Source organism: Chelmon rostratus, chromosome 10 (genome assembly GCF_017976325.1).
Source record: "Chelmon rostratus isolate fCheRos1 chromosome 10, fCheRos1.pri, whole genome shotgun sequence".
Taxonomy (NCBI): Eukaryota; Metazoa; Chordata; class Actinopteri; order Chaetodontiformes; family Chaetodontidae; genus Chelmon; species Chelmon rostratus.
In genome coordinates, this window is record NC_055667.1 from 10,997,379 (window position 1) to 11,010,990 (window position 13,612).

At 40.9% G+C, this 13,612-nt stretch overlaps 2 protein-coding genes across 2 annotated transcripts; both read right to left on the reverse strand.

Moving 5' to 3' along the window:
- Positions 1 to 3,987: 3,987 nt before the first annotated feature.
- On the reverse strand, positions 3,988 to 5,159 carry sst7 (somatostatin family member 7). Its single transcript, XM_041946521.1, has 2 exons — positions 4,871 to 5,159; positions 3,988 to 4,434 (listed from the first exon to the last, which is right to left on the reverse strand). The coding sequence occupies exons 1-2, from the start codon at positions 4,973 to 4,975 to the stop codon at positions 4,207 to 4,209; spliced, it is 333 nt and encodes a 110-aa protein (XP_041802455.1). The 5' UTR covers positions 4,976 to 5,159; the 3' UTR covers positions 3,988 to 4,206.
- A 2,972-nt stretch (positions 5,160 to 8,131) lies between these two features.
- srm (spermidine synthase) lies at positions 8,132 to 11,372 on the reverse strand. The gene is made up of 8 exons (XM_041946397.1): positions 11,157 to 11,372; positions 10,625 to 10,745; positions 10,425 to 10,517; positions 10,148 to 10,301; positions 9,978 to 10,061; positions 9,558 to 9,703; positions 9,256 to 9,378; positions 8,132 to 9,137 (listed from the first exon to the last, which is right to left on the reverse strand). The coding sequence occupies exons 1-8, from the start codon at positions 11,285 to 11,287 to the stop codon at positions 9,120 to 9,122; spliced, it is 870 nt and encodes a 289-aa protein (XP_041802331.1). The 5' UTR covers positions 11,288 to 11,372; the 3' UTR covers positions 8,132 to 9,119.
- Between the last annotated feature and the right edge of the window lie 2,240 nt (positions 11,373 to 13,612).

Consider the following 13,612-nt stretch of genomic DNA (forward strand, 5'->3'; position numbering starts at 1 on the left):
ATTCTGGACAATGTTTCCCACCCACTCCGTTCAGTACAAGACTCATCCGCCTGAGATGCAGAACAGAACGCCACACAAAGTCATTCCTGCCTATGGCCATCAGTAGCGTGAGCCCTGGACTTACTGGACTATTTCACCCTTTGTACAATAACTCAATGTATATTATTTATTCTCCATATTTTTGTACTGCCTTGCTTTATTATTATTATTATTACTATACATCACTATATACTACTATATATACTGTTATTACAATATATACTAACATGCATAATTGTATATATTATTATTGTTAGTATTGTTATTGTGGGTATTATAAGTATTAGCAGCAATAGTATTCTGTTATTCTTATTTTTATTCATGATGATGCAGAATGTTGCACAACAGTTTCAATATTTCTACATAGATGGCTGCTATTCATTGTTGCATTACTATTGCACATAGTTTACATATTCACATTTACATATTTCATATTGTTTACTATTTATGTATGCGTAGTGTCAGTCAAGATTAATATCACTTTCAAAAATAATCTACTAGGTGTTGGCCATGACAGTGAAAACATTATGGACAGACAAAACACTTAAAGCTGCAATATTAGATTTTTGTCCACTAGGGGGCAGAAAATTAAGAAGGAAACAAAAGCTGGCAGACACATGTTCCAGGCACATCATCATCTTATGACATTGTCATGGCGAACATGTGTCCTATTAAAACATCCAATAGAAAAAGAATAACAGCTTGTTGCTGGGTCAATGAAACCATACAGAAAATTTGAGGGCTATACAACACACACAACAACACAATTAGCTATGTAACAGCAGAATTGGATGATTATTCTCTGTGGGTTTGTCTCTACATGTGACCTCTTTCATATTACACACAGCGATTTGACTAAATCTTAATGCAAATGTATTTACTAAATGTCGACCAGCTGTTTTCATAAAGTGTGTTAAATTATATGTCAGGTTATGGATATTTCTAGTCATTCCCCAGATGGCTCACTGTTTAAAAAAATAGCTTACATGAAATATCCATAAATCATGAACTATGTACATCATGATGTACCACCAGCCAAAATCATGCATGTACAGTCACTTCCCATAAAGTCTAAAGTTCTCTGCATTTATGTAACCATGACGGGTTTACTTTGAAGTTGTTATTTTACTCCTATGAGGAGCACCAACAAAACCCAAAGTCTTTGTTATTTTTAAACACCGGCACACATGAAGTCACATTTAAATTTGAATTACACAGTTAGGCCTGAGCACTCCTTTCCACCCTCCTTCAGATCAAAAGGAAAGCCAATAAAATGCTTCGCTTGCAGGCATCAGCTTTGATGTTGCTCCTCCACATGCTCATTTGAGCCCGGGGGCATAAAGTCAGGAGTGGACAGCACACAGACTGACATCAAATTGTTTTGTGTTCATAATCTCAACCCCAGAGTTACCGATTGGCATCGAACGCTGCCGTTTTAGGACTAGGAATCTTGTCGTTTTTGACGTTTTACTTTCTTCTTCAAAATGATTGTGTCTTTTGTTCCAGCATAGCACAGTCTAATTACTCTCCCACAGGTTATAAACCTGGAAATGTGTTATTCTGATATGGTGTTTTTGCTGCATAGCTGAATGAAAGATGCTACATGATGAACCGTAATCAAGTAAGCCCACAGAAGCCTGTCTATTCAGCTCTGTGAAAAGGAGCGGCAGTGCAGAGTTCCCGGTGGTTACGAGAACCTTGTAATTACATTTCTTTTAAATTTGTGGAATTGTATCTCCCCATCAAGTGGTATTTTCAGGGGATTTTGCAGTCAGGGTGGCTCATTGAAAAGCTTTTCTCTCCAAGCGTCTTGAACACAGCAACAATTAAAGGAAAAAATTACATCACTGTGGCCTTTAATGTTCCACCTGAAACTGAATCAGGACTGTGAACTCATGCTAGCCAATGTCTGTGCACCTGGGAAACAAACACATTTCTCAGCCATTATCTCCTATTCATCTGGTTCAGGAAGATAATGAGGCAGTAACCCAGCTGAAAGGAGTGTATGGGAAAGCACTGAGCTTTCGTCTGAGTTTTGCCTGATCGTGTGTGTGTGTCTGCAGCTAACCTCACATACTACTGGACCCATCAGCCCAACATTTTTGTGCACGTTAATGACTATCTGCTCAATGACCTCCACTTGTTGCGGTGAATCACAGTTTTTGAGAAACCTATTTTATCGACTGCTCTGTTTAATACCGCCATTACTTGCTGACCCCTAACTCCTCTTAAACGGCCGGTTGGGGTTGCAAGTGATCAACAACTGCTTCGGCGTGGAATCTCGTTTGTGTGTGTGTGATGTGTGTGTGGTGGTCACATTGGTGTTGGAGGATTCTTCTGTCGGCATTTTCAGTTTGAACATTTTCCATCGCTGCTGCTTTAGAAGCTGCATGCTGTCTCCCCGTCATTCCACCACTCTCATGCATACATGCTGGACACGCAGGCTGCCCTGCACTCCCTGTTCTCAACCCACATGCCCCCAGAAACACAAGAGCACCTGTTTTAATATAGAGCTCAGTAAAAAAAAAAAAAAACATAAAAGGAATATTTGCATTGCCACTTTTCCCATTCACACCACACACAGCTTGACCTGATTATTGCAGGGGTGGCTGGACTAGGAGGCAAATCTCTCTCTCTTTCTGTATATATATACTGCAGTCCTCTATTTATTGCAAAGTGTTGTTTGATTTTTGTTTGCTTTTGCTCAGTGGTATGATTGGTGTGATCGGCCATTTATTCTCAACGATAAAAAAAGTGGCTTGAACTGGCTCAAACAGCAGGATATTTCACCTGCGTATAATTTCTCACATGACATCCATTAGTCCAGCAGCAGGGACTGTGGGCCCGACTTGAAAGTCGATGTTTGATTGTGGCCAGCACCGACCCCGCGCTCTACATCAGTAAGTGGTTAAAAAACACACATATCACACTGGTCGTATGTGCCAGAAGGACTATGAGCGTGTGCGGTAATTGTAGTGTGACTGATTGAGTACCGGGTAGCCGATGCAGGCTCTTGTTTGCTGCGAGAATCAAAAAACCGGGTCATATGGGGAGCACTTCATTATCTCAACATGCAGCAGCATGTGATTTCACTCTGAGGTCACATTCATATCGATACTACACAACCTTTTTTGACCACCACTGATCTTTCGACCTGTCGCTGTGTTCAGCCTTTAATCATACGACAGGTTCCCACCTTTCAGGCTACACGTACAGTAACTGCTGCTGCCGTCCAATGACGGCATCGAGTGAATATGGGGGAAGCTTGATTTATTGGCTTTCCTATCTTCCTGGCATATTTAACGACCTGTGATTCACTGAGGCATCTCCCTCAACTTGTGACTGGGAATTAATAAGGACCACTTATAAAACATGTAACAAGACAACAGACATCTTTTACATTGCAGACTCTCACCATCAGGTTGGGTTGAACAAATGGTCTAATTTATATAATTTAAGGATCTAATTGCGGCACTTCTATTGCAATTGTTTCTTCACTGGAATATTAAATGTTTTCTAATGCAACATTTCTTTCCCCTTAAGCATTTTTTTGCCTGTGAACTAGAAAGACAGATATACAGCAACAAGTACAAAGCAGAGTAAAACCCACACTGGGAGCTGTGCTCTGCTGCCTCTTAGGAGCAGCACTGAAAAAAAAAAAAAGGAAAAACGGGCCGATTGGCTTTTAATAAAGAAGGTGTCTGTATCCTCAGCGTGCCATTTATGACTGCAACTTGGTTTTTAGTAGAGCTAGAAATATATTTGTGCAGCAATGGCAAACTATAATATCACGTACAATAAAAATGCAACGGCCCTTTTTGCATAAAATCTGACTTTGCGTTTATATTTTAGAAGCAGCGGGAAAATATGGCCTTTTCTTTTTTTGAACAAAAGCAATTAACTGTGATTACCATCTCAAATATTATATCCATGCTTTATTGTTGACCCTGAAAGAAAGTGTTACATACATAAATACATACAGTGTATACATAAATAGATACATAAATCATTAAAATTCAAACAGACACACTGTCTCAGTGAAGTCCATCGATGCTGCATGTCTGACAGGTGTAGATGATATGTACAGCTGAGGTCTACTGCAGTTCATGTGGAGCTGGGAGGGAAGGAGTACAGTAGGCACGCAGAGTCGGGAGGTTTTGGGCACTGTTAGCAGGAGGTGAAAGTTTTCCAGAAGAAGTTTTTACAGGGGGCTTTGCGGTCTCGCTGAGGCAGCGATAGCCTGTTGTAGACAGCCCTCTCTTCCAGACGAGACTCCAGCGGCTCCTCAAGATCCACAGGTGCCGCTTCCCTCGGCAGCATGTTGGTGTCCAGAGCTCCGTCCAACAAGCCAGACACCAGCTTCAGGATCAGCTCTTTGCGCTCTTTGCTCAGTTCCTGACCAAAAATCAGAAAAGACAAGAACATGTTATGTGGATCATAGAAAATGTGAAAACTGAACACTTCAGTGGGAAGCGCAAGTCTCAAGTATTATTATTTTTTACTTTTCCCATTTAAGACTGTATGCATTGACAAGATGAATTGGAAAAAAATCAAAATGCAGAAAATTTAGAATTTTTCAAAATGCAGATTTTATCAAAAATAAAATAAAATGAAGAAAATTATTCAAAATACAGATTAGAAATATCACTATTTTTTCTTATTTCAGAAGCAATCTTGATTGTAATTTCACTCATTCTTCTTTAAATTCTTCTTACTCAAACAATTTTCCCCCACAAAAAATGGGAAAATCTGTCAGTTCAGTTTCATCTTAACAGTTGAAATGAAGTACAACGAACTACACATGAACAATCAAAAAAATCACCCTTCTCACCCTGTTCACATGGATGGGGCTCCGATCCTCCACAGGAGGCACGGCGGCTGCTCTGACGCTGAACAGAACCCCCATGAGAGCTGCTAACACCACCAGGAGCTGCATACTGTGACGGGAGTGCAGGTGACCGACCGGGGCTACAGTCACAGGAGCAGGAGGCTCACGGAGAGAAGAGTGTGTGAGTGTGTGTGTGTGTGAGAGAGAGAGAGTCTGAGCAGCTCAGACCAGCCAGAGATCCAGAGGAGAGTGGTGCAGAAAGTGCAGCTGGTGGCAGCTGGTCACAAGATATGGAAACCACTGATGTTTCTTCTGCTCTACCTCCAAAGTCCCTCACTCTTTTATACGCCTCTCCCCCTGTCTGCCACTGACGTGGAGGGTGGTGGGTGTATGACGGAGGGTGGAGGGTGTATGTGTATGAGTGCGTGTGTTTGGGGGGGTGGGTTGTGTACGTGAGCATGGGAAAGGAGGGGAGATGAAGGGATCAGGACAGAACAAATGGAACAATTCAACAGTTAACCTTTTTGACAAATTGTGAGGTGGCTGTGTGCATGTGATTCACCAGAGGGAACGATGACGTCACCGGGCTAAAACCAGGCTCTGACATCAACATGTAACTAATGCATCGACAGTTATGACAGACTATCTCAAACAAGACCTCATCAGGCAGGTGGACAGACAATTCCACAACTCATCGACATCACCGGATGTAGTCTGACCGTCCTCACGCTCAAGATCCTGCAGCTGCAAACCAAACAATCTAAAAGAAATAGAAACGGACAACAAGCTGTTGATTAGAGTTTCACGCTGCACTTATGTCGACATCTGATTCCTGTCACAGCGCCACTATGTGCCTTCCTCACACCTGCAGATTACAATTGAACTGTCTGACACTCACCGTGACTTGAGGAAGTGTCTTCAGGAAATTCACGGCAACAATCTAGTGGAGGCAACACCGAGATAGACATTGGCTTGTCTGAAGTAAAAAACAAAACAATGGCCTTTGGTTCAGGATAGATATTAAGTGGCAGGTTTGGGGAAAAGAATAATGAGAATAATGCTGCTTACCAAGTAAAAATATGTTTATAAAAGCTGTTTACACTATATCCAACCTGGATTCACAAAAGCAGTCATATTCATGTCAGGAATCTCATTCTGTGGGTAACAATAACTGCGAGAGTACAACATATTCCAGTTAGAGACTTTATAGGCTGGAGTCGCAGTTCAATTAAATTCACACCATATGTTAAGCTGCTGAGAATTTGTTTCACGCTCCCAGTGCACATTCAATATGACTAAACAACCTTTTTTTCATAGCCAAGTCTTTCCTACACAGCTTTCTTTGGAGCTTTGCCCTGGGTAGTGTTTATAAGATTCATATAACATTAACTGAAAATATGAATGCATTACAGCTTTTGCTTGTTTCTATTCTTTGAGGCAGCAACAGTTGGCTTCATTTAATGCTGCATTTGTCGGACATAAAACAGGGACTATACAAAAACATATGTTGCAGCTTAAAGACTCATTTATGTGTCATATTTCTAAGCATCGTGGACTTTGTATGTAGCTAAATAACGTCACTAAATGTAGTCACAGCTTAAAAAAAGTAAAGATTTGCGTGAGTGACTTCTAAACTACTGCAAGCTACTGTTGTACTGGTCGACAGTATATGAGGTAAACGCCTCACCAAAACTGATTATGGAGAGCTGATTACAGAGGAAATTGTTTCAAGTGTTTGAAAGGCGGCCCCCAAAATCCAGGACAGATCGCTGAAATAGCTCAATTAACAGAGGTTTGTATTGTGACGTCTTTAGATGTTGCTTCCGGCAGGGAACATACAGTACTTGTATTCCAGTAGGTCTTGGCTGATATGTTCAAACGGATTTGCTATGCTTTCAAAACAGTGTTTGAGGTATTTTCTTCATACACTGCTGATCTGAAGAAGGCCCGGAGCCAACGCAAAGATTAGCTGACTGTTGAAACGGCTGTATATTGGTAATTCAGTGGGCTGCAAGAGTATCCAACAACTAGCCTCCTTAAAAATATCTGCGGTCCAGCCTGCAAGAGACATCAAACAGTGGAGAACGTCAGCATGACGACTGGTATGGGTGCCCCCAGATGTGTATCAGATGTGCGTGGACGTCTTCATTTTCACTATATCTGCTTCATATATGGCCTCCAGCATCGCAACAACATCACTCTACAAGAGATCACAAAGGAGCACTCACTCAAAGATCATCTGAGGATTTTGTGTTGAGTGTTATATATACTAAGCACTGGAAACAATCAAGTTCGACTTGCAGAAGAATTTAAAGTGATACATTGTCCTACTGAAAGCTATTGCAGTGCAGATATTATTTTTGAAACATGCAACATAAAATTTAATATTTATGGATTTAAGTTTCATTTCCTATATTAGAGTATGTCAACACTCATAAACACGAACAACCTTGGAGTGCAGCCAACAGTGCAGGCACCATAACGCAACACAAAGGCGGTGTGACAATAACGTACAGCATTGTTGCAGGTTGGTCACATTTTGATAGAAAACCAGTGTGGACTGAGGTCTTACTCAACAAGAACTAGAGTTGATGCAACTGAGGGCAACAGTGACACTACATCGCAAAACACTGGCTGATCTGGACAACTGAATGGAGCCAAGGGCCTTCGAGGGGCTTTTCGTTTAAATTCAAAGAAAACCTCAAATACTGGACGAACATATATTCTCTGAATATGCATTTGGTGAAATTAGACAGCATAATTTAAATGTATTCCTTCAATAACTTCTACAACGTGTGAAACTGGCTTGTACATAAGAAATAACAGGATGCCATCTTGTGCTTGAATACTGAAACTGCACTCAGACCTCACTCAAACTCCAGCGATATGTTGAGGGTTAAATGTTTGCAGTGAACAGCGGCTGAAACATCTCTTGAAACATGTCACATATTAGCCTGCATTTGGTTGGCGAGTGGTGCTGCAATGGATAAAGATTAGCTCAAAATTGTAAGACGAGTGGCCCACGAGTGAACAAATCATCACTTCCTAACTTAAAGTGAAAAAAGCAGAATCACTTTTTCTGCAATCAAATGTGTTTTTTTTACCACGCCTTTTTAAGATATCAGAACTTGAAACTCATAAAACATAGTCCTTCATCTACAAGTCATTTTGTGCAAATAAAGAAGCCTGAGTGAACCCGTCAGTGGCTGAATGCACACAGACCTCAAATAAACATTTTATATTACCAATTTATTACAGCTCTTATAAAAACACAAGTTCGTTGCACAGGTATTACACTATTTCTCAACAAATACTGAACGTGGATTTACAACTAATCAGTAGTAACTAAGACGTTTGATGATATAATGACTCAGCATACAGGCTTCCTACAGGACAAGTTTACTACCGGTAGTCAGATCCCAACACTGCAAGTTAGAATAACATAATGAATTCACATTTTAAAGACACTTTCTGCATTGCAAATCTCCAATGCCATACATAATTTTATTTCTTAAACACCATAACATTAAAGTCGTTCACAACATATTGATGGTCAAACCTGAGCATCAATTAAATTCAGTTGTTGAAATTTCAAAAGGGACAATTTTCTCAACTCTTGAGCTTTCATCTCGGACACAATCTGCCTGGTACACTATGATAGATACATAACAACTTTCCTTTTTTAACAATAAACAACCAATTTCAGGCACTATAGGGTTCATGTGTAGAGGACACATTAGTATTCTGAACATACAGTCATGACAGATGGCAACAGTGTTTCCCTATGAGCACAAACTGATCTGAAACATTACAAATAAAAGTACAGTAATGCATTACATATACATACTCTATATGGTACGTATATATTGCATAATGTGTAGATGCAGTGAATCCGATAAACAGTACAGTTTCAGAGTGAGGTCAGGTTTGATGGCAATGCTCTTCCCACAGTAAAAATTAAATTGCTCTTCACGAGATGCTAAGACAATTACAGAGTAAGAATTAAAAACCAAATACATCAGAAAAACAAACACTGAGACTCATGTAAGACTGGAAGGAAGGAAACAGTGGAACAAACAAGAACACTTTCTCTGTATAACTCAGCAAGTTCCCACCCCCTGATTATTAGTTGCCCCCCACCTGTAAAACTCCTTAGGTGGTTGAGTGGTGCAGAGGAAGTGAAGAAGCCATAGAACAAGGTTGTTTATTTGTGGTTTGAGGGCCAGGTAGAGGTTGAACCTGTTGGTGCTGGTCATGCTTCACTGAGCACCTGTCAATGGTCAAGAAGATACTGAGTGAAGAGTAGCAAATATTTAACAGTTTTCAACTGCACTCAAGCACATATTGCACACAAACCACAAATGAGAAACTATTTTAACAGCACCTACCTTTCTTGCAAACTCGGGGAGGACGAATGATGCTTTGTGAATTTCAGGGTTGTAATATTTAAGGTTCATATGTTCCATTTCTTCTTCTGACAGCGCTTTCACTGGTTCCTTGAAATGTGTTTCCTAATTGGAAAAAAAGAAGTGAAACGTCTGTCATTTGATGGACATTCCCACCATCAAGAAAACAGCGGACAGGCTGCTGTGCTGGAATGGTTTTACAACAAGCCAGTCCCATTCACAGGCGATCTGACAACAATCAGTTGTGAGCTGGATGGTAAATGGAGAACGACTCGCACACTTACAGGATTTTTACTGCAGAGCATGAATCCAATTTGGCCACTGGGATAAGTTGGGATGGTGCTGTAGGCATATTCCACCACAGGGAATAGGGTCTTGCAGAAGGTTCGCATCTCCTTTATCAGCTCCAAATGGAGCCACTGACACTCTCCTGTGAAATTGCCACAGAGCGGAGGAAAGGGCACGTTAATTTCCCATCTGCCTTTTTTTGGCATTGTTGAGGTAAAGACTATATAAATGGGATATAACAGCTCCAGAGGAGTTCATAAAAGCTGTAGGTAAGAAACAGACTTTTAGGTAGACTTGAAAAGGGGCTGTAATTGTCATTTAGCAACACAGTTATGGCTTCTACTCCAGTCAGTACTTGACTAAAATTACTCATCAGCCTTTCCCCAATTTTTCACAGAAGTCTGTTGTGAAGTTACCCTGGGAACAAAGAATTCCACCATTTCTCAATGCCGCCTTCATCAGCTGATAGTAAGACTCCTTGAACAAACTCTCAGCAGGTCCTGCAACAAAAAACAGAACTCAGAACAGAACTGCCTCCTCTGACAGGTGGTAAACAAAGATGCTACGACATAAAAGTGGCACTTACCGACAGGGTCTGAGGAATCGGTTATAATGACGTCGAAGGCATCCTGGTTCTGCTTCATGAATTCAAAGCCATCTCCAACATGGAGGGTGAGCTTGGGACTGAAAAACCCTTTGGCCATCCCTGGGAGGAACTTCTTCGATACGTTAATGACATCCTACACAGCAGACAACATCGACACTGAGACGAGCAGGCATCACTCAAGCGCAGTATTAGGAACAGTAATCAGTATAGCTCTTTAGAGAGCCGCTACAATCCTTGACAGTGTTGTTGCTCCCACCTCATCTATCTCACAAAGAACCGCCGACTCCACCAGCGGATTCTTCACCACTTCCCTCAGCACACCGCCATCTCCGCCGCCAATAATCAGCACCTGTATAAAGAGATAAGTGATTTATGTCAAGACAGGAAACATGTCTCATCCTAAGTGTAGCCATACTGCAGATGCATGACTTTCGCAACAATAGATCTGAGTGATACCTTCTTGGGAGAAGGGTGGCTGCACAGTGGAAGGTTGGCGATCATCTCTTGATAAGCAAACTCATCCCTCTCTGTGCACTGGATCACTCCATCCAGCACCAAGACATTCCCATAGGTTTTACTGAAAGATTGCGTTACAGCAAAGTATGAGGCACTTTTGAAGGCTTGAAATCTCTAAAGGTAAATTGACTCAGAATGTTTACATATCCTAACAACATTTATTCATAGAAGTTTTACAGGATGAAGCAGCAGATGTCTGACACATTCTTTAAAAAAAATGCTACCGTGATTCTCGTAAACCTGTCAGTTAGTCACAGTTACGAGTTATCGTTACTAACGTGACCGCAATGGCTACCAGTGATTAATTCACTACTTAGCTAGTTTGTTTGTGAGCTAAAACTTGATGCAAATGGAACAGGCAGCTACCCCCCGAAGAAACTTCTGAAGATCCCAGGAGCCTCAGATTGCTCATTCATTTCTACACGCTAATAGCTAGCAGCGTTAGCCAAGTTATGTAGCTAAAAGTACTCACCTCTTGAAAACCATAACATCTTGAAATTTGGATTTCTTGTTGTAGAGGACCTCCTCCACTTGAAGGCTCATCGCCTGGCCGGGCCATAACGTGCATTTTTCTGTAAACCATCCATCTTTAATGTGGTCCATGTCAGCTGCCGACGGCCACAAGTAATACTAACGTGTTTGTAAGTGTGGCGATTTGAGTAAGTTACGACATAGATCTGACACTTTAACGTTGTCTGACAGCTAAACGTGATGCCTCGCATTTCAACGAATGGGAGGCTGCCGACGTCAGTCACTTGCCGTTACACGAGCCAATGGGGTGGCAGAATGCACCGGTTCGTGTATAGTTTGTTTGACTTCGCACCACCAGCGCCGTCCATGGCGCCGCCCTGTAGCGAGAAGCAAGCATGAAGAGCCCCACATCGAAGCCGAGCGGCTGCCTGTGGGCTGCTGCCCACGTGAAGCTAAGGCACGGTGGCGTATCACTTTCACTGCGCCTGCGCAGGCCGAGAAACCAGGCGACCATTTATTTATATATCTATGTATTTTCAAGCAAGGTCTTTTCCAGAGTGATTAATATTTTCATAGGCCCCTCCTCTTGAATTAGAAAAAAATCCAACGTCCTCCTAAACCTTATAAACCTGCCTTTTAAGTACCGTCTGAGCACGACTTGACAAAATAGTGATAAATTGTATCATTAGTCTTCTTTTTTGTTTGCAGCTATTGATTTATTAGTTTCTGAACTCTACTGTACAATACAGTTGATGAAACTATTACTAAAAATTAAAACGGAAAATAATTTTTCAATTCACTGAAGATAATTTGAAATGATATATAAAAAGAAAAACTCAGAAAAACGAACAAGTAAACGAATTCTGTTAATAAATTTCTCATGTGATCATTAATACGTTATCATTTTGCCCGGTCTGTTTGGTGCAATGGTTTGCTAGTGAAAATTAAGAACACATTGTCTGTGATGAAAAAATTCTGGCAACACTTAATTTGAAGGGGTGTGCATAATAAGGTTGACATGACTGTCAAAACCAGGACATGACACCTTGCATGAACATGAAGGAATCTTTATGAATGTTTATGCATGTTACCATTAGGTATGTGGTCTTTTAACCCTCACCCCCATTCAAATGATATAATTGACCGAATGACACTTAATGACGAGTCATTAACATCCATAAAGGCTTCTTAATGTTTACGACAGGTGTCATGTCAGTCTTGTGCACATGGCTTCAAATAAGGTGGCACCAAATGTAGTAGTATTTATTAAATGCATCTCCATGAAGTCTTATGGGCAGTGATGAATTTAAAAAGGCAGGACTGCTACCAGTACAGCTCAGGGTAGAGCAACAGAAGCTGCACCGTATTGCATGTACGCTTTTTTTCATGGTATGCACCTGTGTGTCCACAGACTGGTACATACTCAGCATTGCTGTAGTACCAGGGCCAGTGTGCGTTCTTATGAAGGGTTTGATGACATTTTGGATTTCAGAATTGTATGATTTAGATTTGTGTAGCTACCAAAGTCCTGTGTTTTGATATTTAACATCTTGGGACCAACCTGGAGGTGTTCAGCAGAACTATGACTGTGACAGTATTGCACTGATGTAATCATATAAACATGTTGAACCTCATTTTGATTGTTTCTGATATTTACCTCTGTCATTTCTATAAATATAACCCACAGCAGCGACAGTGCTGCATGTAATGGTTATTTTAGAAATTATGCATGAAAAGCATAGCATGTCTGGACTTTTTAAATCTCTACAAATGTAAATTTGACTTTGAAAACCAAACAATCCGGATTTGAGTGCACATTTGTGGCATGTCATCTTCCTACAGGGAAGCTTTCCACATGGTGAGCCATTTTTGTTGCTGCGACTGATGATTAAAAAGATATGACGCAACTAATGTGATGAGCTGGAAGGATGATTAATCACTACACCGTCCACTTTATATTTAGCTTGATCCAAGCAGTTTGCACACACACCAGTGCCACTAGAATAAAATCAGTGCGCAAAAGACCTGGTGCTATTAAAATAATGTCCCCAGAATGACCAGAGCCAGCTGACAATCACCAAGTCAAACTCATATAGATTACAGTGTTCAAAAAGCTGAGCTGAAAATCAGAAGTAGCTGTTAAATCACCGTTCCTGTACAAATTTATAGCTGTGCTCGTAAGCTGACTCAGCATTAACCAGTTCTGAATGGTGTCTCACTGAGGACAGATCCTATTGAGGCTGTTATATTTCATTAAATATGTATACATTTCTAATGGTCTTGCCTGTAAGTACTTGATTTATAGTGTAGTTATCATTATGTCAGTTTGTTTTTGTATGTGTGTTTGCACAAGCCTGGCTCATGACGCTTACTGAACGGAGAACATTATAGCCAGGAGATAAAGAAAGCATACCAGTCACACTTTTCAGAGCAAGCGAAGAAGAATTTCAGTGGTGG